The sequence below is a fragment of the Dasypus novemcinctus genome, chromosome 23 (genome assembly GCF_030445035.2).
Source record: "Dasypus novemcinctus isolate mDasNov1 chromosome 23, mDasNov1.1.hap2, whole genome shotgun sequence".
Classification (NCBI taxonomy): domain Eukaryota; kingdom Metazoa; phylum Chordata; class Mammalia; order Cingulata; family Dasypodidae; genus Dasypus; species Dasypus novemcinctus.
In genome coordinates, this window is record NC_080695.1 from 56,460,628 (window position 1) to 56,487,038 (window position 26,411).

The window sequence follows — 26,411 nt, forward strand, 5'->3', positions numbered from 1 at the left end:
TAGGGGACCAAAGCCAATACAATGACTTACTGGGGGAGACGGAGACACCAAGATGATTAATAATATTTCTGTTTCCGAACCAGTCATCTGTTTTGCCCATTAATCATTCGAGCACTTGGGTGCCACAGGAAAATTAAAAACCTTCCAAAATTTCCAACAAGAAAACATGCTCTTTTTTCCTTCACTCAGCTAATATTTATTGAGCACCTGCTATGTGGCAGGCACAGCGCTGGGCCTTGGGAGGGACTGACATGGCCCTTGTTCTTGGTGGGAGAGCTCACATTCTACACTGGGAAGACAGGAATGCAACACATCGACAGGTGGATGAGTAGAAGTCAGCTGGTGGGTAACAGAGCTGTGAAGAAGAAAAACGGGACGCAGGGGGAAGCGTGATCACCGAGGGAGGCTCCTTTAGCTTGCTGGGCTTGGGACAGGCCTCTCCTGAGCTGGCGACATTGGGGCTGAGGCGTGAATGACCAAAGAAAACCAGTGGCCATGCACTTTTGGAGACGATGTAGCCTTCCACGCAGAGGAGAGCACGTGCAAAGGCCCGGGGCAGGGTACAAGATTAGCGCGCCCAGAGCACAGTGAGCTAGGCAGAGAATGGTGGAAGGTAGGAGGGAGCTAGGCGAGGGTCCTGCAGGCCAAGGTGAAGGAATACAGCTCTTACTTCAAGGGAAACGGACACCTCCCGGAGGGTTCTAAGGAAAGCAAAGGTCGCCTGAACGTCTACCACTTATTTTCAACTGGGTATTAACTCCTGCAGTAAGTTTCTTGACTGGATATTAATGAACCCATCTCCAGTAATAAAGCTGTTTGCTGAGAGTTTGCTGCTAAGTGGCTGCAGCAGGAGACTGACAGTGGAAACACCAGCTTCCAGCTCCTCTGGGGTCACACATAAGCAGGTGCTTCATTGCCATGGGCCTCAGCTTCTCCACTGGGACCTGGCAGTGACACCCCCAATGCTGGACCTCAAAAGGTTATATGCAACTCAGGAGAGGATCCAGAAGGGGCTGCCTTCCTGAAACCCATCGCTGTGCGCCTACAAGGCTGCAGAAACGACAGGTGACAAGGGCAGGGGACCTGTTTAACAGCTCTTTTCTCTGCATATGAAAAAAGCCACCAGAAAAACTTACTCATCTGTACCTGTTGATAAGAGCCATTATATACCACCTACTGCATGCCAAGGAAATTTTACTTGAACCTCACTGTATTATGTGAGTATCACAATCCCAATTTATGACAACAAAGCCGAGGTTTGAACGTATCCACTGAACTTGCCCAAGGCACTGAAACCAGCATGCTATGCCTATGAACAGCTTGCCCAAACTGCCATTCAAAGTTGGGATTTCCGGTGGGGTCAGGACAAGCAAGTCTCCTCAATAAATGTCTTTCCACTAGGGGACTTGAAATGCTTCCTGATTATGCTTTCTATAATTGGTGGGCACACTGAGGGGCGGAAGAGAAAATCGGACTTGACTATGGTTCTAAATTCTTGGTATGCTCGTCCTTGTATCCCACAAGACTAGTGTTCGTCCAAATAAGAGACTCTTCACAGGCCACACATACCAGAGTGATTGCGTGAGAGAGAGAGCACCGCAGCATGTAGCCCGTCTGCCTAAACTCAACCGCTGACACGTCGTCTTCCAGAACTTCCACTTCCAGGCTCTTGTTCTTCCAGCACCAATCCTCGTGCACGATGCTTACTGGGAAAGCAAGCACACAACAAAGACACGTGGGCACAGCGCGCCACCTTCTCTCCATACCACCAGGGAAAATAATACTGAATTAACTAATAAAGCGGTATCGATCCATCGATCAGTGATAGATAAAGAGACGAGACAGAGCAGTGTTTAGAATAAGTAACTGCTGAAGAAAACTGAAATGAATGGCCATTAAAACCACCAAATAGAGATTCAGTTAGGGCTAAAAGATCAGCTATAATGGAGTAAGATATTTAGAGATCAGCAAAATTTTTCTGAAAGCGGCCAGAAAGGAAAAATTTTCCGTTTTGTGGGCCACGTGGCTTTGACTATTCGACTCTGCTGTTGAAGTGAACAAGCAGCCACAGATGATAAGTAAATAAATGGGCATGGCTGTATTCCAATAAAACTTTATAAAAAGATGCAGTTAGTCCTCGAGTCACAGTGCACCAACACCTGAAACACGAAAGATAAAATCCCCGGAAAAAAGTAGTCTACTTTTCAAGTTACTTACAGTGCCACCTGGTTTTTGAAAAGGCAGGCAGGCAAAGAAGGGCAGGGAAAAGGGAATGAACACATGCCAGCAACTACTACCACCCAGGCACTGTACAAGGCCCTTTCCCAATTTTATTTCATTTAGTCTTACATTCTTAGAAAGGTTCTACAACTTCTAGTTTGCACATGAGGAAACTGAGTCTTACAGAGGTCAAGGAGCCTGGCTCGGTCACACAGCTAAGTGGCAGAGCACCTCAGCTGAATTATTTCCCTTTCTTTTCTGGCATTTAGAAATAAAATGGCTGAGTCAGGGTACTTGCCCCAATGAAAAAAAGCATGTGGGTTGCCCTGATAAGATGGCAATTAGTTCACAGAGCTCTCGCACAATGGCCCAAAGCTAAATAATGCACACTCCAGTCAAGGGCAAAGAAGAGTCGGCAGCCGCAGGAGCGCTGTGCTGCCGTTCCGAGCGCAGGGGGTTAGAGGGTTTAGAAAGCCGGGAAGTGGGAGGGCCCCGCGGTGCAGCACTCGGTCTTACGTTTGTATTTTCCCGGGAGCACGCTGTCGAAGGTGAAAGTCATCGAGTTGGCCTTGCTGGAGAGCTGGAGGCTCCGCTTCTCACCCTGGCGGCTCAGGGACTGCAGGGACACCAGCAGGTCACCACAGGTGTCTGCAGAGAAGAGACGGGGCGTTGTCTGGCGCCCGGCGAGCCAGAGGCGCACGTCGGAACCCTTCCTGACCTACCGTGCAGCGACGCGACCCAACAAGCCCCCTGCTGGCACGTCAGCAGGACGGGACCGGGAAGGCCGCAGCGCCCACAGCGGCCCCTCCTTTAGGAACCCCCGGTGGGCGCCAGAGGAGAAAGGGAAAGCACCACGGAGGGAGCAGCTGCTAAGGGAGACGTGGGTGGGGTGGGGGAGCCCGTCAAGAGTCGGAGGAAAGGTGAAGAAACATCTGTAGCACTTCGCACCAGGCGAGGCGCAGGGCTGTTTCCTGTCTGATGCTACTGCTGAGGGTGAAGGTAATCTGGCTCTTGCCGTGTCCTGGGTACCGTTCTAAAGGCTATGCACACACTAACGCATCGCGTCCTCACAACCACCCTGTGAGGGAGGGACTAGTCCCCGCATCGCAGACGAGGGACTAGGGGCATGGAGAGGTTAAGGACCTTGCCCCGGGTCACACAGCAAGGAGCCAAGCCCATGGAATCTGGTTCCAGAGTCTATGCTCTTCACCACTGTGCCACACTGCCTCCTGACAGGCTTACACTTAAGTCTCTTGAGGGGAAGGATTCCATTTTATAGAACAAAAATGGAGGCTGGGGGCAAGTAAAAGGTTTTCAGTCTCTTAGCTGGCAGTAACAGAGCTGGGACTGAAGCCTGAGCCGCTTCCATCTTCCTTGGAGAGTCAAGTGGAAATGGAGGAGGAACACAGGCATTCCAAAGCAGAAATACTCCTGTGCTCTCTGTGGATATTACTGAGGAAGAACTGGACGCAGTATGGCCTCTCAAAAACCACTCCCTGACCAGGCAGGTGTAACTCGGTGGTTGAGCGCCTGCCTCACGTGCACAGGTCCTGAGCTCAACAACCCCTGGTAACTCCAAAAAGAAAAGCCCCCTCCCTGGGAAGACTTTCTGCATTCTTCTTCCTTAATGCTACCCCGTGAGGGAAAGTTCACCAAAATCCCACCCCTCCCCGCCAACAGCTTTGAAACAATCTGCTCTTGCTTTCAATGGACATCTTACCCAAACAAGAGACTTTCCCAGACACTGATGCCAAGAATTGCACAAAGGCCACATCCATCACAGGCCTGTCGGTCACAGTGAGCGGAAACGCCGGGGGTTTCAGCGCCAGCCCCGCTCTGGCCTCCGCCTCGGGAACCGTCACCTGGGAACACAGGCAAGGGCGTCAGCGGCTGCGCGTGGGCTGCTGCTCCCTGGTCTGCCGGAACATTCGCCTGGGCCCAACGCTAAGTATATTTTCAAGGGCAAAGGTTCATTTCTAAGCCTAGTTTTAGAATCACAACGTATCAGCACGCAGCCTGTGTGACGAAAACGCATTTCTAATCAGACATCAGAAGCCAGCCTTCACCCAACCCGTGGGTATATGCGAAAGCTGTCGGACGGAGGTCACGTGGGCACACAAGGCTGGCACCGGTTGCCTGGACACTGGCTGGAAACCACACTCCATCCCAGGGCTCTGTCCTGGCTTTAGGCCACTCGTCATATAAGCTGTGAGCTTGTCAACACCACATGGATGACTCATTAGTGGAATTTAGCCATTTTCTTCTGCGTGCCTCTTCCAGGGTAAGGAGAGAGTTTGGGGAAGGGGCAATCGTCACCGATTTAACCCTGGTAACGATTTCGTAAGAGAATTGCTCTTCCTTGGCAAAGTCCCTCATCGTGCTTCCGAAAGGCTTGTCAATGTGGCCAATATGGCGAGAAGCTGGCTGTCTAGTAAAGACAGCCGTCAGCCCACGCACCACTGTCTGGTGGAAGGGAGACACTGTTCTCCCTCCTTCCGTGTCCCTCCAGGAGAGGGCGCATTAGTGGGGTCTACCTGCCTCCCGCCCCTCCCCTTCCCTGCCTTCCACGGAGGAGGAGCAGCAGCCAGATGGGTGGGTGAGAGCCTGAGGCCAGGCCTTGCCGGGCAGGCCCACTGCACTGGAAAGGCAAAGCGGGCGACCTCTGGATCCTTCTCGACTCTTCCCTCCTGGCCCCCGTGCCCAGGCATGCACCCTTGTGGTGAGGCCCCAGGCCAGCGGCTCCCGGCTTCCTGTCTTCCTGGGGGAAAGCAGGCCGTGCCTGCCAGCTGTCTACACGCCGGGGCCAGGCAGACAATGGGGAGCTGCGATTTGGCCTCGGGTCCCGAAGTACTTCGGGTATAATTGAGCTGTCAGTAATAGAGAGTTTATTTTTATCTTTTGGATTCATGAATATTCTACAGCAGACAGACGCTTCAGAAGGCAGAGGTGTGACTGGCAGCCAGATACTAACCCCTAATAAGCATCTTGACTAGAAAGAGAGAGGCCGCTCCCGTCACTCCCGTCGGTTTTGAACTGGCTGCCTGTCTGCTCTAACTGTGACAGGCGGGAATGCAAAGACTTCAAAGCAAGTTGTGACCTGATGGGAGGTGGTGTGGCTCAGCGGCTGAGCCCCGGCTTCCCACATACAAGGTCTGGGGGTTCGGTCCCCAGCCCCGGTACCTCAAAAAAACAAAAGAACCACCACCGCAACAACAAAAAAACTTCCAGTATAAGATGTGACTTGAAATGCTCCTTTCTCCATTCCATTTTAGCTAAAATAACCCTTTTATTTAAAAAGCATTGCTTTTCTCAGATGTTTTAAAGAAAACAAAATTCTCCTCATACCTGGACACTGTAGGTCCCTGGTTTTGCTTTAAAACAGAATGATCCATGAGCATCCGACTCCACGGTGACCAAAGACTTGTCCTTGTCTTGAGATGACAGGACCACTTTGTATTTGCTCATCTGCTTGGTTGTGTCAGGGAAGCGGACGATGGAGATCTGACCACAGACACTGAACCTGCCCAAAAGACAATCATTCATTCCAGCAAACGGAGAAGGCTCTTATCAACCGAAACACAAACCCCTCTTCCAGCCCTCGTTCCAGAAACTAGGCTAATCTCAAAGGACAGTCAGAAATGCGGCCCAAGTGACTCAAGTTTTTAAAAGCCCCTCCTTCAGAATGAAGACTGGCTCTTTCTTGGCATAAGGGAAAAGGCAGAGTGGGGACCCAAGGTGGTGCTGTGTGTGGCGGGTGACATCTGGCAATTGTCAGAAAGCCTGTAGACAATAAAAATGTTTCAGGTAATCGGACTGTTCAGAGCGGAGCTGCCTCGGACTGTGAAGGCCAGTCCTTAAATGCAGGGCTGTGCGCTGCCAAAGGAAAGAAGGCAGGGCCAGCAGACGCCTTCCTCACTCTTGGTTCTATGGGACGCACAGATAAAAGCAACCTAAGAGATCTGAACAGAAAAAAGTAATTACGTGAAAAAAAAAACCCACAAAGCTACAATTGAACTCTGTAGGAGTGAAGGGCCACAGAAAAAAAATTATAATTGAAAAACCCTATTAGGGGAACACGTGCCGTGAAGCCTACCTCCAGGACATGGGGAGTACAGCCATTGCCGGGGTAGACGCCAAAGGCCAGCGCCCGGGAGCCCCGCGCTCTGCTTCCAGCAGCTGGTGCGCTAAAGGGTAACAACCTACCACAGCTGGGGCCCACGACGGTTCCTTCAGCTAAAGCTTATGTTTTCTAATGGTAAAGAATAATCTTAGATAAAAATCAGAGGTTGTTTCTGACAGAAAGATAATAATGAACGCTGGATTCTGACAATGATGGGGTACACTTAAAGTTGGAATACCCACTCTCCCTCAAATAAAATATAGCCCAGGGAACAGCAAAGGAGTGGAATTTGAAGTCAGGGGATAAATTAAATGCAGCCCTTTCTTTAGAGAAGAGTAACGAGGCCCAGCCACAGAGCTCAGCCCAGAAGAGGGGTCGGCCAACCACGGGCAAGTTATGAAAATTACAAGAAATTCAAATTTCAGTGTCTATCAATACAGTTGAGCTGGCAGCCAGCCGTGCTCATCATTTACGGACTATTTACGGACTGTCTAAGGAGCTTTCACACCACAAGGACAGCGCTGAGGAGTCAGCACCAGGCCTCATGGCACATGAAACCTAAGCTATTTATTCTCTGACCTTTCTCAGAAAATGTCTGCTGACCCCTGGTCTAATTAAAAGGCATGCATTTTCGTTCTCACCTTCCCAAAGGGAGCACTTTCCAGAGAAAAGCATAGGAAGGAGATGGATATTGGTGGAATTACTCTGAAGGACCTTCCACATTTCCTTGATTTGTAGACATGTCGAGGGGAGCATCACGTTATTTGTTCCCAGTTGAAGCTCTTTGCCTCCCTAAATTTTAAATATTTCTACCATAACATAGCTCATATTCTAAACTGGTGAGAAGTGTCTATTTTTATATACACAGTTGCCCCAAACCTCAAACGCTCATCAGTTTAGGAGAAGTTCTTTTATAATGAAGTCTTTAAAATCTGATAAATATCAATGAATTATGTTGTTAGGATTTGGTACATTTATGGATAGAAATTGGTAACTTTGATGTACACTGAGATAACTATCCTCATAGCCATTTTGAGAGATGTCAATGAGTTTGCTTTTAAGATCGATTGGAAGACTTTTTTTTTAAGAGAAGTAAGAAAGACCAATGAATTAAAAGGCAGATATACTCTGCTGGTCCAAAAGGAAAATGGTGGATTGTTTCCAAGATGCTCCACAAGTGTCACTTGGTTAGACTCTATTTCTTTGGCCCTGATAGTCCACATAGAAGAAGATGGCACCTTCTCCAGTGCCCTACCTGCTCAAACAAGAAACCTGGACTCCATGTCGCCAAGGCCCGTTGAATCTTACTCTAAAGCATCTACTGAGTCCTTCTCCTTCCGGCTCCCTGCCCTGCTGGCACCTGGTCCCCACCTCGACCCCATCTCCTCCAGACAACGGCCACAGCCTCCTGGTCCCCCCACAATCCTCTGGTCCCTCTCTAATTCATTCTCTACACGGCAGCCAGGAAAACAACTTCTTCAATTAACCTGACCTGTCTCACTTGCCCGCTAACCCAACGGGTTTCCACGGCATCAGTGATTCAATTCCATCTCCCCGCACAGCTACACGGCCCATACCTTCCCGTCTCCCCACCCTCCCAGCGGCCTCCAGCCACACAGGCTTCTAGTTCTTCTCGTCCCCTCTGGGCCTCTGAACATGCTGCTGCCTCTGCCCGGAAAGTTCTCGACTCGGCTAACTTTGACAAGGGCTCCGCAACCCAGAGACGCCTTCCTTAGCTCCCAAAGTAAGTACGGGCATCCCAGGGCACCCCTGCACGGTGCTGACCATAACCTCGCATCACCAGTTTCCTTGTTTTCTGTCTCCCCAGTAAAACAGAAGCTGCACAGGGTGTCGGTTTGGTTCACTGATTCAGTGACCAGGCCACGGACTGCTCCCAGGGCTCAGCTCCCTGGGCCTCCCCGGCAGATGGCAGCTTGTCAGGCTCTACCTCAGGCTAAACCTTCCATCCTTAGCTCCTGTGACCCCACAGCCTCGGCTCTCCTCAGGCCGCCCCTAAATGCTGGCATTCTGGCCTGAGCCTCCTGTTTTTCCAATTCTACCTGCTCCTGTGTACACAAGGTTCTGGCTGCCACGTGTGGCCAAATCGTCAGGACGTACAGCCCAGCTTGGGAGCTCCAGCTGGTGGCCCCAGACACCTCGATCCCTGCAGGTCCCCGAGCCCCCGTCCCCTCTCTGGTTCTGCTGCTCATCCACAGCCGATGGCACCCACAGCCCTCCTGCCACTCGAGCTGGGAAGCCAGAAACCAACCTTGACTCTCCCTACCCCCATCCTAAATCGAACTCTACACCAAGCCCCACTGCCTTGAACCCCTAAACACGTTTCCAAGCTCCTCCAGCCCTCCCCTGAGACTCTGCAGCCTCCTGAGCCCTGGTCTGGGCCCCCCGAGTGCCCTACTGAAAACGAGCGTCTAAGCGGGCTGCCTCAATGCTCAGAACCATTCCCCAGCCGCTGGCCCCTGAGAGGGGAGAGCCCTGCCCTCCAATCCAGTGTGGCCTTCTGAGATCGGCCCCTCCAGGCATCCCAGCCTCCACGCTTTCCTTCTCCTGTTCCATCAACACCAAGCTCAACGCTCCCATCTGCACGGTGCTGCCTGGAGACTAGACGCCGCTGCTCGTGCCAGCCTGTCGGGGAGAACCTGCACCTCTCCTTGTAGGTGAGCACCCACAGTTGCCCAAAAGGAAGGAGGCTGCATCCCCCTGCAGCAGGGTCCAAGGCCTGCTTCCCTGCACTGCACAGTTTTGCTCCACATGACGTAACTTGGCCACTTCCAGCCCCGGCCGGCCCCTCTATATGATTACTGTGCATAGTTAAAAGCAGGAAGACTGATGAAAAAGACCCAAAGCATCTTACAACCAACTTTCTCGACCAACTGCATCATCTTCAAAGGTCCTCGAGGAAAAAGTGAAGAAAGTGCCCACAGATGCAAAGCCAGGCATGCCTTTACAGACCCATCCTAGCTGAGAAGCCAGGGAGCTCTCCTTAGCACACACGGCCGCCTTCCGCGGGGACACTGAGCGACTAACAGTCTAAAGGAGCGGCTGGATGCTGACTGCTGGCAGAAGAGCCCATCATTAGATTGATGGTTCTGCACTGGCTTGAGCTGCAAAACGCCCCCTCGGGTCACGGACCACCGGCGAGTCCAAAGCCAAGCACCTCGGCCTTACCCTGTTGCGATGATGTCAGCCAGCTGCGGCGTGTTGGGTGCAATCTTGATGGTAACAGTTTCAAAGTAGAGGTGCTCCTTCTGGGCATGGATGGTGTAGGTCCCCGTGGTGATGTTCTCCAGGCGGAAGGAGCCGTCAGCTTTTGTTTTGACTGTAAAGCGAAGACAAGCAGATAAAAGATGAACCCATACAACTGCCTAACCCTAAGGATCGGCGAGAGAATGTGAGCCAAAACCTGGCACGTGCTCAGGGGTCATTAAGACTTTTGTTTTGGGAAGTGGATGTGATTCAAGCAGTTGAGCATCCGCCTCCCCCACAGGAGGTCCTGGATTCGGTTCCCAGTGCCTCCTAAAGAAAAAACAGATGAGCCAAAAACAACAAGCAAAAACAACAAGGAGACAATGAGTGCAAATGCGTGCAAACAACGAGCAAAAAACACCAAACAGAAGAGGGAGCCATCTCAGAGGGGGAGAAAAAAAAGAGAAAAAGACAAGACTCGCTTCCTTTCCATTTTTCTCCGGGATCAAGAAGTAGCCTGGGCTGGGAGTCCCGGGAGCCAGTCAGCCTGCCCACCTTTGATGCGATTATTCAGAGTGACGACGGCCTCCGGAACACCTTCTCCCTCAGGTCCGTTCAAGACCTTGCCAGTGACAGAGAATCCCATGACATGGAACACGGGCTGGAATGTGAAGAACAGGGAGAAGGTTCTCCCCTGGTTGAGCCGCAATAGCCTTCCCCACGCCACGGCACCCTCACTCACTGCCCTCCCACGCGGGCTGCGCCCACAGTGCAGCACCCTCCCCTCACCCCTGCACCCACCAACCCCTAAACGTCCTTCAGGGCTCAGCGGAAATGCCATGGCCCCGGGAGAGCCCCCTGAAGACCCCTAGTCACGAAGCACATGCTCCATTAGCACGTTCTGCCCTCCCAAATGGCACCGAGACTGCAGCTCAAGTGAGATCGTCTTGGTCGTCGAGACTGCAGCTCAAGTGAGATCGTCTTGGTCGTATTCCCGGGACAAGGATCGTGTTGAACAATTCAATGAACAGGATCGGTAGTCTCACTTCCCAAGTTTGAGACTGCTGGCTGGGCTTGCTCCCTTCTTGTCCTCCTCCCGTCTGGACTCCCCCTCGGTCAGCCACGCTGCCCTCCGGCCCCCGCGCTCAAATCCCTGAGTCGCTAGACCTGCCTCCCCACCAGCCCACCAGTCCAGTGGGCTCCACCCTGCAGGGTCCCGCAGGCCCCTCCCCGCTGCCTGCTCCCCTGCCGCAGCCTGGGGAGGGCTGGAAACTCCACCTGGAGCCCCCCACTCCACCTCGGTCTCTGCTCTCGCCACACGGCCTTGGAAGGGGCTGCTGTGGGCCCCGCCCCACTCGCTGCTGAGCGCCGGGCCTTGGCGTTCTCAGTGGCCGCTGCACCCAGTCCCGGCCTCCAATTTCGAGTACCCCACAGGCCTTCCGTGCGTGGAGGCTTCATGCCAGCTGCTCCCTCAGCCCGGATCACTCTTCTCCCACATCTGGAGAGCCTCTGGAGGAAGCCACTTCTTCTCGGCCCTCAGGGCTCGGCTCAGACTGCCCCCACCTCCAAGAAGCTCTCCCTGACTACCCCACCTCAAGCAGCCCCTGCCCAGGCATGGTCTAGCACACTACCCTATTTTATTCTCTTCATCAGATTTACCAGTACCTTGTTTGAGTTCTTTTTTATTTTTAAAGATTTACTTATTTATTTCTCCCTCTCCCCTCTACCCCGGTTGTTTGTTCTCTATTTGCTGTGTCCTCCTCTTTGTCCGCTTCTGTTGTTGTCAGCGGCACGGGAATCTGTGTTTCTTTTTTGGCGTCATCTTGCTGCGTCAGCTCTCTGGGTGTGTGGCACCATTCCTGGGCAGGCTGCACTTCCTTTCACACTGGGCGGCTCTCCTTATGGGGCGCACTCCTTGAGCGTGGGGCTCCCCTACGCGGGGACACCCCTGTGTGGCGCGGCACTCCTTGCACATTATCAGCGCTGCGCATGGGCCAGCTCCACACGGGTCAAGGAGGCCCGGGGTTTGAACCATGGACCTCCCATGTGGTAGACGGACGCCCTAACCACTGGGGCAAGTCCGCTTCCAGTTCTTATTTATAGTCTGTCTCCCTCCCACTAGAATTTAAGTTCCATGAAGATAGGGGCCTTTTTTTCTGTCTTAATCACCTGATACACAGTTGGTACTCAATAAATGGTTCATGAATGAATGAACAAATGCAGACACTATGCAACAGCACTGGAATTAGTGCTTTATAAAACTACAACGGCTTCCTTCTTCAGGAAGTTGCTCTGGACCCTTTCAAAAAACATGGTTTGTGCAAGCCATTCATTCACTACTTAATTCACATATTCACTCAACAATCAGTAGGCACTAAATCACGTTAGGAATATAGACAAGCAGTTCCTGACCTCACAGAACTTACAGGCTCACGCTCTCTCTCCCTGAAATGCTCATTTTCTGTTTAAAAACGTAGACTTGGCTGTCACCTGGGAACGTCTCTCCCCACAAATCCACTCCCTCCTTTTCTGCAAGCCCCCCCGGAGCAAGCAAGGGCTTCATCCCCCGCCCCCCAGCACACAGCACAACACTCAAACACTTAACCGAACCCTGAGGAGCAGCGCCGACATCCCACTGTGCACGTGACCCGAAAGCGAGCACCACCAGTTTAAGCCACTTTAACACACGATTTTTAAATTTAACATTAAGAGAAAATGATTAAAATATCATTTTTTGGGAAATGGACTTTGGCCCAGTGGTTAGGGCGTCCGTCTACCATATGGGAGGCCCGCGGTTCAATCCCCGGGCCTCCTTGACCCGTGTGGAGCTGGCCATGCGCAGTGCTGATGCGCGCAAGGAGTGCCATGCCACGCAAGGGTGTCCGCCGCGTGGGGGAGCCCCACGCGCAAGGAGTGCGCCCGTGAGGAGAGCCGCCCAGCGTGAAAAGAAAGAGCAGCCTGCCCAGGAATGGCGCCGCCCACACTTCCCGTGCCGCTGATGACAACAGAAGCGGACAAAGAAGCAAGACGCAGCAAATAGACACCAAGAACAGACAACCAGGGGAGGGGGGGGAAATTAAATAAATAAATAAATCTTTTTAAAAAATATATATATATCATTTTTTCAATAACTCGAACACCAGGGGGGTCCGTTTATGAAAGTCTTTTATTTTCTTTGGGGATTTGCTCCATCTAGCAAATTTTCTGCAGTAACCATTTTGCACTTCTGTAATTACAGACAGCACAAATGTGATGAGAAACACATTTGCCACAGATTTTCGGGTTTATTTTACCATGTTTTTGAGGTCCCATCGTCCTCCGTCCGCTCCGACCACCTGGTCGGAGCTCTGCCAGCTCTCGACTATTGCCGCAGCCTCCTGTCTGATCCCCACCCCCTTCCCGCTTGTCTCCACAAACACATTTCAACACAACGGCCAAAGGGAGCCTTTTAAAAACCCAGTCAGACCACGCGCCTCCCCTGCTCAGGAACCTCCAGTGGTACCTATTCTCAGTCAGCGCCATAGACAGCGTGGTCCCCCAGGCCTGCGCCATCTGGTCCCTCGCCTCTCGGACCTTCTCTGCTCCTCCTTCTCCCCCTGGCTCAGCCCTCTCCAGTCTCTCTACCTCAGGGCCTTTGCACTTGCCATCTCCCACCCGGCGCACGCTTCTCACAGACCTGAGCGCAGTTCACCCCTCTTCCCGTCAGGTCGTTGCTCACAGGTCGCCTCCACCATGAGGCCAGGCCCGGGACACCCCGGGAATCTCATCGTCTCCTTCCTTACTTTATTTTTCATCTTCTGATATACTTTCTAACTTACTTATCTATGAGGCCATTGTCCTCTTCCGTCCCATTAGACATGAGTTCCACAAGGACAGGACTGCCTGCCTCTTTGGTCACTGCTGTCCCCCCTGCCCTAGAAGAGCACGTGGCACATACATCACAGGTATTCAGCAAATAGACCTCGTGAATGAAGAAGACAGAACCAGGACCTAATTCTCCAGCGATGAAGAAACGATGTAAGGGAGGTGAGGTATCGAGTGAACCACAGGCTAAACCTGGATACAATACAAGAGTCCATTTTTTCCCCACAGCTCTTCTAGATAAAATACTGATTTTTTTTAAAACTTGTTTGCAACACCTGTCCCCCCCAGAAGCCAGGGAGATCTTACCTCAATTTTCAAGCTGTCATGTTCCACTGTAAAGTCAAGTCTGGAAGGAGCCACGTCAAAAGTAATCCTCTCCCCTCGGTAGAATGGAATCTGGAAGGAAGCGTCTATTAATTACCAAGAGCTAATATCATGATTTGGTCATCAATGCTAATGCCCCACCTGGCAGCCCACAAATGACAAGGAGCCCAGGGAGGCCCAGGCACCCCATTAGCCATAACGGCTGCCAATTTTTTTTTTTTTTTTGCAGCTGTGGCTGAGGGGAGGGGTCGGGGTCTTATCTTAAGCAATCATTCAACAGAATATTCCCAGAACTGCAGGTCATTTGTGCCTTCAACGCCGTGTCCTAAGAGTCCCAAAGATAACTGGAACAGGGACCTGTTTCACTCACCACAGTGTAGGCCCCACTTGGCAAGGAATAGAAGGAGAACGAGCCATCTTCCTTGGAGACCACGTAGCACAAGTACACCAGACTCTGGTCTCGGGGCTGGAAGCCAGGCACTGGGGAAACGTTGCAGCCCAGGACGTCCTATGCCAGGAAAAACAAAGGCTTTCTTTTTCACTGACATGTTCTGACGATCATCCAACAGTCACACCAGTGGAAAACTTTTATAAGTTTGATGTCACAGAGCACAGATTTCTGAAATCTTGGTCACAAGACCAAGGGAACAAAATTATTTACAATCAAGTTGAAAAGTGAAACACTGGCAGGCCTCTTGGGAAAAACGACATCTGCCCTTCCTTACAATGGGCTAGCCACCCTCCAGAGGACACGGAGGCTCAGGAGGGCCAAGGGACCGGCACAAGGCCACAGAGCCAGCAGGAGACAGAGCTGGGGTTTGAGCCCCAGGCCTGCCTGGCGGCAAAGGCTGAGCACTTTCCACTGAATTCCACTGCCTCCCAGGGCCCATCACTCAACTTCTCGCGAGCCAGCCGAGACACAATGACCGCAAAGGTTCAGGCTAACTCCACCTTGACCTGCACTTACACTCGAGCAGCGCCTTCTCAGTTTATGTGCGCACACACGCACACACACAACCTCTTCTGTTCTTCACTTTTCTTCCCTTACCTCTTTAGTTACCAAAGAAGAAAAAAGAAGGAACTTGACCCCTTTCATGGGCTCCCCGTCACTTCGGACAGAGCCGGACACGTTGTAGCCAGCGACGACGAGAGGGCCGGCCGCGTTGGCGTTGGAGTTGGTCACTCGCACGGTGGTGCTGGCCTGAGAAAGACAAGACCTCATCTTTCCAAAAAAGAAACTACTTGCCTAGTGTTTAACAACATGAAGGCAGGCTTCAGCCAACAGGGTACCTGGGAGAAAAGGGAGATATAAAATTGCCTATATAATGAGATCCCAACTAGTTTTTTTTAGGACTCAAAATTAAGTGAAAAGGAACCTGGCAACATGGAAATCAACCATGATTTCCTCTATGTGGTGAGATACTACCTCTTTTATGCCTTTCCACCTTCCAAATTTTCTAACTTTGTTTCTAATCCTTCACACTCTTCTGTAAGTTCCAATTTTTTTAAATGAGCCTGTTTTCTTTTTTTCCCTGTTTAACAGAATAGTTACACATGTGTTTTAACTTTATGTTAAAGATAAATTACAGGAAACAGACTTGGCCCAGTGGTTAGGGCGTCCGTCTACCACATGGGAGGTCCGCGGTTCAAGCCCCGGGCCTCCTTGACCCGTGTGGAGCTGGCCCATGCTCAGTGCTGATGCGCGCAAGGAGTGCCGTGCCACGCAGGGGTGTCCCCCACGTAGGGGAGCCCCACGCGCAAGGAGTGCACCCATAAGGAGAGCCGCCCAGTGCGAAAGAAAGTGCAGCCTGCCCAGGAATGGCGCCGCCCACACTTCCCGTGCCGCTGACGACAACAGAAGCGGACAAAGAAACAAGACAATAAGACGCAGCAAAATAGACACAGAGAACAGACAACGGGGGGGGGGGGGGGGATTAAATAAATAAATAAAATCTTTAAAAAAAAAAAAAAAGATAAATTACAGGCAGAAAAGCGCACACACCCTACGTATATGGTGCAGTGATGTTCACAAGCTGAACACAAGACGTAACCAGCACCCAGAAACAGAACGGTACGAGCACCCCAGAGGCCCCCTCACACTTGAGTCCATCACTGTCCCCCCCAAAGGTCGTCACTGTCCTGACTTCTAACAGTGTGATTTACTTTTTTTTTTAATCCCCGCCTTGTGGTTTTTTGCATGCTGTCTGCTCTGTGTCCATTTGCTGTGCGTTCTTCTGTGTCTGTATTTATTTTTATTTCCCCCCCCCTTGTGGCTTGCTTGCTGTCTGCTGTCTGCTCTCTGTGTCCACTTGCTCCATGCTCTTCTGTGTTTCTGCTTGTCTCCCTTTTTTGCTGCGTCCCCTTGCTGAGTGGGGCTGGGTGGCACTCCGCAGCGTGCAGGCGAGCCTGCCTTCACAAGGAGACCCCAGGACGTGAACCAAGGCCCTCCCATATGCTAGACGGGAGCCCAACTGATTGAGCCACAGCCGCTCCCCGTGATTTACTTTTATAACACACCATTTTAAATTCACTAATTCAACTTCTTTTATGCATACAATTAATATACAATGTAAACCTTCCATGGTCCTCTAGTAAAAATGTGTAAGCTGTTGCGTTTTAAATAAAACATTTTAAAATATTGCCCCGACGAGAAAAAAGCCTGAAAATCAAAAGTCACAGACACTAAGCAAATCCTGGTGTGAGATGCACCACTGATTGTAAGTAAATACAACCTCTTGAGTAAAAACCAAAACGCTGGCCCTGAAGCTTCTTCAGAAAGAATGAGACATGGCCTCGACCCGAATGTAAAAGCTAACATGTCAAAGCTTCCTGTAAGTCGGATTTCAATAACTGAGAATTTTGCTTTCTGCAATTTCAAAACCTTACCTAGTTTGTTTCTTCCTTTTTTGTCTTTTATTAAAAATTATTTCAGCCAAACAAAAAGATATACAGAATCCTGTACACCCTCTAGCCAGCTAAAGAAATGAGTGGAAGCGCACCCCGTGGAGCCCCAAGTCCCCTGGCTCTCGCCATCCACGGGCATCCGTACTCTTATGAACAGGGGGTTGGCCATTTCCCTGCACAGCTACATATGAATGGATCTATGCGTCAACAGCATTATTATGAATGTAATGTGTATAGCCTATTTCCTTATCCTTCAGCAATTTGCTTTTTTCTTTTGATTTTAGTTTTTAAATGCAGTCACACTGATACATGTAGCTGTGGTTCATTCATTACTACTGACGTATAGAATTCTACTGTGCGAGGAAATCATATTCCGTTCTCCTCTTAATGGGCATTTAGGTTGTTTACAATATTTTGCTATTACAAACAAAGCTGCGATAAACATTCTTACACATTTCTCCCCGGGCACATGTAATATACAACCGTTTCTAGAATGATTAGTATCTTTATAGAATTTTCTGCTTCAGACTGGAAAAAGAACAACAAATGAATCTCATCAGGTCCTTCTGGTGTTGATTTAGCTTAAAATAGTTACAGTTAAAACCAGACCTGCTTCACAGCAGGAAGACTACATTGTCACCTAAAGCTGAAACCAACATAAGCAGCATCTGTTTCAACGAGATGTTTTACCCCATAAATATCAGCAAACTAATCAGCATCCCCAATGATAGTAAAATTGTTTCTTTATCTAATTCTGAAAAACCACAAACTCATTTCAGACCCTACACTGAAAGCCCCTACATTTGTCCCCAGACTAGCACATTGCTGGCACAGCTCTAGCCGTGGCTGAAACACTCACCTCTTTCAATGCCCAGGTTGGATGAGTTGCAATGATTTCATAATCTCCAGGAAGAACTTTAAAAAATGCAAACCTAAGAAATACAAAATACCACTTAACTTTCTCCAAACAACCAGAGTATTTCTGATTTTGACTAGTATTGGCAGTACAAGAAAATGACATCTGAATGATCACAAACTTGCCGTCAGGTGGTGAAATGAGAATGAATGAAATTCTATCCTTTGCCTACAACTCCTCATCAAACCGCGCTGAGCACTCACTGTGTGCAAGGATGGGTGCTCCAGGTGCTAATACAGAGGGTTTATTTCTCCCCTCGACTGCAAGGATTTCTGGCATAAAACCAGTTGTAGAGGTTTAGCAGGGAACAGTCACAGAATTTTCGACAGGGTTTGACAGGGGTCATCAGCATGAAGAGGCAAGGAAAAGGGAAGCAACGTGTCCAGAGGAACAGAAGTGGGGAAGGAGGAGGCGGGGGTAAGGGACAGCGTGCAGGTCAGACTGGCCGAGGAGGAGGATGCTTGCAGAAGATGATGCTGGCGATCCGTGTAGGATAAAGGACAAAAGCTTTGACTCCAATGCAAACGAGTTACATCTGCTCTCAGAAGCAAATATAAGCCTTTCTGGGCTTTTGCTCAAAGCAACGGTGGCAAAATCAGTACCCGATGAAGACAGTTCTAGCAGCTGTGGGCAAAACCAGCCCAGAGTGAGGCTCTGGTCGAAGGCTGGAAATGCTTGCACCAAGATCCTGACACGCCGAACCCTTTCAATTTGCTAAGAATCTAACAATTAGAGGGCTGATTCTGGGGAAATAAACTACAAAGATTACTTTGTTTCTTCTTCACAGTGGTATTTTAGTATACTAAGTACTGCCTGTGATAACTAGATTAGGATTTGGGAATCACTTTCTTCTAATAAAACAGAAATTGCCACTGGATTAAGTCTTATTAAGACTTAGCTTCTCTTTCCTTTCCAGAATATCCCAGTTCTGTAAGTTACTCTAATTGTAGATGAAAGAGATTCAGAAAGTTCAGTCCCTTTTACCAACAAGGTCAACAGCAAACCACGAGCCTAGAGAAAAGTTAGGCTCCATATCCCTTTGGAGAGACCAGCGCTGGCGAGGCATCGATCTAACAGAAGTAAATGTTATTTCAAAAATGAAGAATAATTTCAATAATGATAAAAACAGTAATTGAATGATTTACCGACAGATTCATTACTGACTTTTAATTTGCAATTCAATCAGTTTTGTATATTAAAATAGTTAATGATAATCTGAATGTTTTCTGATATTAATCTTGGCACATCTATTAACATTTACAACTCAAATATACAAATCTGTTTAAAGTGTTCTGACTCTATAAAGTTAATTAAATAATCATTATAGCTCCAATACAAAGCACTTTTGATGTAATAGTGACAAAATGACTTTTAAAAGTAACTGAGCTAGCCTATACTGAGCTCTCATTTATTAGGCACTTGCTAAGAGCCAGGCAGTTAATATAGAATATACATTAACTTAATCTTCCCAATAATCTCATGAAGTAGGTACCATGGTAATCCTCATTTATAAATGGGGAAACTGAGGTACAGTGGGGTTAAGTAACTTTGCCTGAAGCCAAACAGTTAGCACATGGGGGAGCCGGGATTCAAACCCAGGCCTCCGGGCTCCGGCGTCAGCCCCAACCACTGGACGGGCGTCGCGCACGGGCCAGGCCCTGCAGTGGTCGCTTCAAGGGCGAGGCCTCATATTCAATCATCCCATCGGCGCTAGGGCTGATGATGCGTCGAATGACTCCCACTTCACAGATGGGGACCTGGAGGCTCTGAGGGGCAGGGACTGGCTTGAAGTTAGGAGACCGGATCGGCACTCAATCCAGGTCCCCCTGAGGCCGGAGGCCCTGCCCGCCACAGCCCGCTCGGCGCGGGGCGACCCGGGCACCACTCACTTTCCGCCCGGCTGCGTCACTGTCGACTGGATCTTCGCGTCGGTCCCCGTGTTCCTCAGAGAAACCTGCACTCCCGCCGGGCCCAGGGGCTGCCCCTTGCTGAGAACCTGCGGTGGAGAAGACGGTGAGGCTGTGCCCTGGCAGCAAAGAGCTCCTTGCAGAGGTGCCGGCAATCCCACCCACGCTCCCAGGATGGAGTCTAGAATCTTCTCAGGGTCAAGGTCCCCTTTGAAAATACGATATAAACCATGGCGACCTCTCCCAAGGGGTTGAAATAGCAATCGCAGATAATACTCTATTTCAGTGACTTCATGACACCGTCATAGATGCACCGTTATTTTACAAACCTTAAGAAAGGAAAAAAAAACAAGATGGGGACTGATAAGAAACCCATTCATAAAACTGGGATGCCAAAGAACCACACTCTAAATGAAAAGGTAGAGGAGAAATAAACATGCCAGGAAGAAAAGGACAGTGAGGAAAAGTACATACCTCAACCACGGTGCTGAAGGAAGGGAGGAAAAAACAAAACTCCCCCCTGAGAATCTGAACTGGGAGCTGCTGTTCAAACAGGATGACATTCTAAATTCACACTACCAAGGTGGGCAAAAAAATACCAAGAGGATTTAGAATACTGAGCAATGGGCCCTGGGAGAGTGACAGAAGCAGAGGCAAATTCTCTCTGGAAGAAGCCAGTTTCAATTCACCTTTAGTGACTGACACTAAAACTATAAAATTTCAGAGATGGCAAATGTGGGAGGGAAATCTGTCTTAAAATCAGAGACACAGGGAATGCCACGACTGTAATGCGGTCAGAGCTGATGTTCTATTAAAGTGCTCAGGTGAGCCGGGCTTGATGCAAAGTCCTCTCCAGTCAGTATGTCGTTCAATCCTGCGCCAGCCCAATGAGGTGGGTACCACTCTAACACCAGTTTTTCAGGTGTCGAAACTGAAGAACAGCGAGAGAAAGGGACGTGGGAAGGCCACAAAGTTATAGTGAGTGAGAGTGCAGGGATTCGAACTCCAACGGGCTGGCTCCAGAGCTAGTGCTCAGCTCCTTCCGCCGTGCTGGAGAAGTACACTGGGCCTGCTCTTCCTGGGTTCTGGCCTCTGCCCCTGAGGAAAGGACCACCCCCAGGCCCTGGAGGGGCAGGGGAGGCAGTCTTCCGGGTCACTATAAAAGCCTGTCCCCTGCGCTAACTCTCTAACAGCCTGGACCCAGGTAAGGCAGCCAAGGGGAATGACCACAACCCAAGCCTTACCCTGAGAAACACTCACTACATTTTACACACGATTTTGTCGAGTTCACAGATCCTCTGGAAAGGCATCTGTGGGCCCCTTGTGGGATCAAAGCCTCTGAGTTAAAAAGTTTTGCTTTCTGAGAGTTAAGGGAAAACTTCGTATATCTCACGGAGCAAACGGAAAAAATGACGAGAAGAAGCCAGACCTTTCCATTCACGGAGAAGCCGGTGAAGACGAAGTTGATGTCCCCGCCCTTGGTGCAGATGTCACTGATGCCGTCCACATAGAGCTCCACGGTCGTTGGCTCTGAGGAATCAAGTTCAAGACACAAGAGCAGCTTCAGATCTGGGAGACTGTGAAACTGAGTAAAGCAAGTTTATTGCTCTGCTTTCATTTTCTTCATTTTTGAACACTTAATACACTCAGATAGTTCAAAACTCCAAAGACATAAAAAAGTATACAAGGAAAAGTCTCCTTTCCACCCCTAACCCCAGTCACCCAAAGGGAGCCACTGTGACGAATATGTAATATTTGTAAAAGTCTTTCAAATAAAGTGTATCCCGAGTGCCATTAAAATTCAGAGAGGGGAAGCAGGTGTGGTTCAAGCTATTGGGCTCTCATCTACCATATGGAGGGTCCCAGGTTCGGTTCCTGGGGCCTCCCGGGGAAAGCGAGCTGGTCTGCGTGGCACAGAGAATTAGCGCAACAAGACGACACAACAAAAAAGAGACACAGAGGAGAGAGAGTGAGAGATACAACAAACCCGGGAGCTGAGGTGGCTCAAGCAATTGAGAGCCTCTCTCCCACATCGGAAGGTCCTGGGATCAGTTCCCGGTGCCTCTTAAAGAGAAGACGAGAAGAGAAGACGAGCAGACCCAGAAGAACACGCAGCAAACGGACACAGAGAGCAGACAGTGAGTGCAAGCAGGGGTGGGAGGGGAATAAATAAATGAATCTTAAAAAAAAAAAACTCAGTGAGCACCAAACAGTTTGATATACTGAATGCTTACCACAGACCAGGAGCTGAGCTAATAAGTGCATTTAAACTTCACAACTATTTTAAGAAGTAGGTAGTAATAAATGCAATTTAGAGGGGTAAACTGAGGCATGGACAAGTTAAAGGACCTTCCAAGGTCATAGAGCTTGCAAGTGAAAGAGCCCCAATTGACCCCTGGCTCCAGTCCCATGACCTCGCCAAGTTCACAAGCTCGTCCACGCCCAAGGGAACCAAGCCAGCGGCAAAGGGGTAGCTACCGTGAAGGGGAATGAGGCGGCCACTACTCAGCTCCCAGCTGCTACCAGGGGCCCAAGCCAACTTCTCGAGAAAAACTGGAAATCTGGAATTTTAAGTGCAAACTCCTGATTTTTCTATTATAGAAACTAATTCAATCAAGGGAAAAAGTACTAAGGAGCTTACCACGAAAGGGGTGAAAGGTGAGGTTTGAAAAGGCTAGGAAGAATGTGAAGTGTTAAGTAGAGAAGAAAATGGAAAAACCAAGAGAATCCCAAGTAAAATGAAGAATTAAACCCACACACACAGGAGAAGCCTAAAGAAAATGGGCCAAAGACTTAAACAGGCACCTCACAAAAGAGGCTATCCAAACGGCCAATAAGTGCATGACAACTGCTCAATCTCGTTGGCCACCAGGGAAATGCAAATCAAAACCACAATGAGAAAGCACCACAGCCCACCACAGAGGCTAAAATTAAAGACCGTCCATGCCAAGTGTTGGCAAGGACGCGGAATAATCAGAACTCTTGAGCATCATTGGTGGATCATAAATTGATACAACTACTTTGGATATTTGGCAGGATCTACTTAAATCTGAGCACGTGCACCAATTTCACTCCTAGTAAATACCCAACAGAAATGCAAACACGTGTACCAAGAGATGCACACACAAATGTTTATAGGAGCACTACTCTTAGTGGCCCCAAACAGGAAACAACCCAAACATCCAATGGTAGAACAGATAAATGGTTTTATTTTCATACATCAGAATTCTACAGAGCAATGAGAATGGGCAAACTGCAGCTACACATTACAGAGATGGCTCTTCAAACCATAATGCCAAGAGGAAACCAGATACCAAAAAGTACACTGCATGACCCACTTACACACAGTTCAAGAGACAAAGCTAATCTGTACTTTTAGAAGTCAGGGTGATGGAGGGTGATGGGTTCTGAGGGCTGAGGATGGGGTGCTTCAGAGCCGCAGGGAAGTCTTCTTTCACTATCTGGGTGGTGGCTTAATGGGTGCGTTCACTTTGAAAATTCATCAAAGTTTACACTTACAATCAGAATGTTTTTCTAATCTAAATCTATAAGTCAAGAACAACAAAAAAAACAAAAAACAGAAAATGTATTAAAAGAAAAAGCACTGGCTGGGAGAGGAGGGGAAAGGTCCAGAAGCTGCCAACTGGTGGCCTCCGCAGTAGCCATTGGCTGGTTTAGTCCCCTCGAGCTTTCTGGAGCACACCAGCAAGGAACCCACCAACCTGGGAACGCAAAAGAACCTCTTTCCCAGCTGTAGCAGGTTGATATGGTTATGAATTCCAAAAATAAATATTGGATTGCTTGTAATCTGACCTGTACCTGGGCATGATTATGATTAGGGCGTGGAGTCCCTGCCCCTAGGTGGGTGGGGACTCATATATAAAAGGCATGGCCAAGGACACAGTTGAGGGTTCTTAACATGGGAGGTTTGATGTTGGAGTTTGATGCTGAAGTCTTACGCTGGAGCCCCGGGGAGAGAGAGAGAGTCATTAGCCTGATAGTCTACAACTGACCTTGTGGAGAGAGGCAAAGCCTAGAGAGCCTCATAGTCTACAGTGGACCTTGTGGAGGAAACAGAGGAGCTGAGCCCAGAGGAACCCAGGAAGCCTGAACCCTTGCAGACGTCAGCAGCCATCTTGCTCCAACATGTGAAAATAGACTTTGGTGAAGGAAGTAACGTATGCGTTATGGCCTGGTAACTGTAAGCTCCTACCCCAAATAAACACCCTTTATAAAAACCAACCAATTTCTGGTATTTGGCCTCAGCACCCCTTTTGGCTGACTAATACATCAGCCAAGTGAGCTGTTGGCTGCTTGAGCTCCACTGTGCCCCTTCATGACAGGAGGGACGAAATTCTTCCTTCCTCTGATCTCTTAAGAGAAGTAGGAGATCTGGATTTTCATGTGAAACTTCACAATGTTTAAATATTGCAATTAATTCATTTAAGGAAACAAAAAACAAACAAGCACTGAGGGGCTAAGAAACTGTCCTGAGCAGGAGCCAAGCGCCCACTCTTGGCCTCTGTGCTGCTCTACAACCACTTAGGGAATGACACGTCAAAAGGAGAGTTTCCTGAGAAGGACAGAAAGAAAGATGTCTATATAAGCCTCAAGGCCACCTAAGCTACATCCAAACTACGCTAAAACGACAAGAAAATTAAAAAAAAAACAAAACACCTCTTCCACAAAAGAAATGAATCCTTAATATTTTAATACTCTATATACTCTACCAACTTAAATTAATATTTAGCATATAAGTGAGTCCCTTAGAGAGTATATCTGGTTATTTCGTTTACTTACCAAAACTCCACCCAAGGGGAGGCTCAATCTTCAGAATGAAATCTCCCTAAAAGACAAAAAAAAAAAAAAAAGAAGAAATTGAAAAGAATAAGAACTGGTGGCCCTTCAACTGGTTTAGTTTCATGCTATCATTTAATTTAAAACATTTACATGTGAAATGAAATTACAAGTTTAAGGTGCATTCTTCCGAATGTAATGAGTTCCTTAACTCCCTTCAGAAGCTGCAAGCTGAAGTTAAATTCCAGAAGTTGCCACCTGACCCACAAGAAGATACCACACTGAAGCCAGCTCAGGAGTTCTGAAGACACTATATTCAACCAGATGTTATGTTTTTGTGTTTTTTTGTGTTTTTCTTAAAGACTTCTTCAGTAATTGCCTTTATTTTTATTTTAGTATTTATTTATTTAATTGTATTTTTTTGAAGATACATAGACCACAAAAAATGTTACACTAAAAAATATAAGAGGTTCCCATATAACCCACACCCCACTCCACCCACCCCTCCCACATCAACCACCTCTTTCATCAGTGTGGCACATTCATTGCATTTGTTGAACACATTTTGGAGCACTGCTGTACCACATGGATAATAGTTCACACTGTACTTTACACTCTCCCCCAGCACATTCACTGAGTTGTTCATGCAGATGGCTCTGGAGTCCAGTGCCCTGTCAGTGGGCCCTACCTTGGGATTTGTGTTCCTGAGTGTGATGGAGTTGGACTCAGATGTGACCTTTCTACACCTGCCTCTTCTGTCACTTTTACTGAACCTGTGGTTGGTGCTGGGGTTGGTGTATGCTCAGGAAACTTGAATCTCTGGACTGGCCATGTGCCAGCTGGGCCCTGAACCTCAGCAGAGTTGCAACTCCTACTCTCCTGCTCACTGGACTTACCCAGGTCAGCTAAAAGGAGGTGAGGATGGTCAACCACCACACCAGGGAACCGAGAGTGCCTACAACTGCAAGCAGGAGAATTGCATCCATCAACCATGTGGGATCTAAGCCCTGTCTCGATATAGAGGTGGAATGAGGGGGTAAAGAGTACAAACTGACTTCATACACTTCCAAAGCACTTGATTTTTTCCATAAAGCCCATGAATTCACGTTATTTACACAATTTTTAAAAATTTATTTTAGGCTGCTTGAAAGTAAAGGGTTCTATTAAGTGTTTCTCGACCTTGGCATTGCTGACATTCGGGGGCTGTCCTGTGCCCAGCAGGATGGCAAGCAGCATCTCTGGCCTCCACCCACCAGATGCCAACGGCACCCCTCACCCCAGCTAAGACGACCAAACTTTTCTCTCGACGTTGCCAGAAGTCCCCCTGGGGACAGGGAAAACCACGGTATTAAATCTTGTCTACATACAAGGCATCTCCCTCGGAATACGGCTGGTACTGCTATATTCCACTTACCATTTAGAACACAGCTGGGCAGTCCGCTCCCGTGGGGAAGGCCATTCTCCTGCTGCGTCCAGCCTGGCGGGGCGGCCCACTTCCCAACATACAAGATGAGCAATAAAGACCGACGGGCCCTCCCCTCTTACCTTATCGTACAAGGGGATCATAAAGTAACCGTTGTTTGGGGCACAGTCTGTCTGGTATTTCAAAGTCCCATGCTTGGTGTACAGCTTTATCTGGAAAGGAAAGAAAGAAAACAGACGTCATAAGATCGCCTTTGAGAATTAACTACATGTGCCAGGTCTAAACTCATTTAGCTGAGGGCCTGCTGCTTGCCATCAGGGACAGAGAGAAAGAAGATCAAATGTCCTCCACATAGTGCAATTTCATGTTTTTTCAAATTAGAAAACATCTAAAGCGCATCCCCAATGTCATGTTTTTTAAAAATATTTTCCATTTTAAATTTTAGTGACTATCTCTAGGTTGTTCATATAGGCTTCTGGGTCCAAAGCAGCTATTTTCAGACTGATGTAAGTAAGGTGCTTGTTAAAATGCAGATTCCTGGGTATCACCTCACGTGCGAGACCCAGGGAGCTGCATTCTTAAGCCCAGATGACTCAAACACTTACAGTCACACTCATCTGGGAGCTTTTAATTTTCTCTTTTATGTTTATTCTGAGAACAACAACCAATCAAAAAGATACTGATGTATATCCTCTCCTTAGGAGCTCTCCAAAAGTCTTGCATTCTAAGCAC

The 26,411-nt window shown here is 48.8% G+C and overlaps 1 protein-coding gene across 1 annotated transcript in view; it reads right to left on the minus strand.

Annotated features, from left to right (window-relative positions):
- The window catches only part of LOC101414346 (BOS complex subunit NOMO1), a 55,373-nt gene that overhangs the window by 23,522 nt on the left and 5,440 nt on the right, over positions 1-26,411 (minus strand). The window contains exons 2-15 of the mRNA XM_004471884.5: positions 25,802-25,891; positions 24,260-24,305; positions 20,889-20,989; positions 19,442-19,548; positions 17,496-17,568; positions 14,781-14,933; positions 14,103-14,240; positions 13,715-13,804; positions 10,100-10,205; positions 9,527-9,677; positions 5,566-5,740; positions 3,941-4,082; positions 2,737-2,868; positions 1,570-1,706 (exon numbers count right to left, since the gene is read on the minus strand). Coding sequence (XP_004471941.2) covers positions 1,570-1,706; positions 2,737-2,868; positions 3,941-4,082; positions 5,566-5,740; positions 9,527-9,677; positions 10,100-10,205; positions 13,715-13,804; positions 14,103-14,240; positions 14,781-14,933; positions 17,496-17,568; positions 19,442-19,548; positions 20,889-20,989; positions 24,260-24,305; positions 25,802-25,891 — 1,641 coding nt within the window. The remainder of the gene's footprint in view (positions 1-1,569; positions 1,707-2,736; positions 2,869-3,940; positions 4,083-5,565; positions 5,741-9,526; positions 9,678-10,099; positions 10,206-13,714; positions 13,805-14,102; positions 14,241-14,780; positions 14,934-17,495; positions 17,569-19,441; positions 19,549-20,888; positions 20,990-24,259; positions 24,306-25,801; positions 25,892-26,411) is intronic.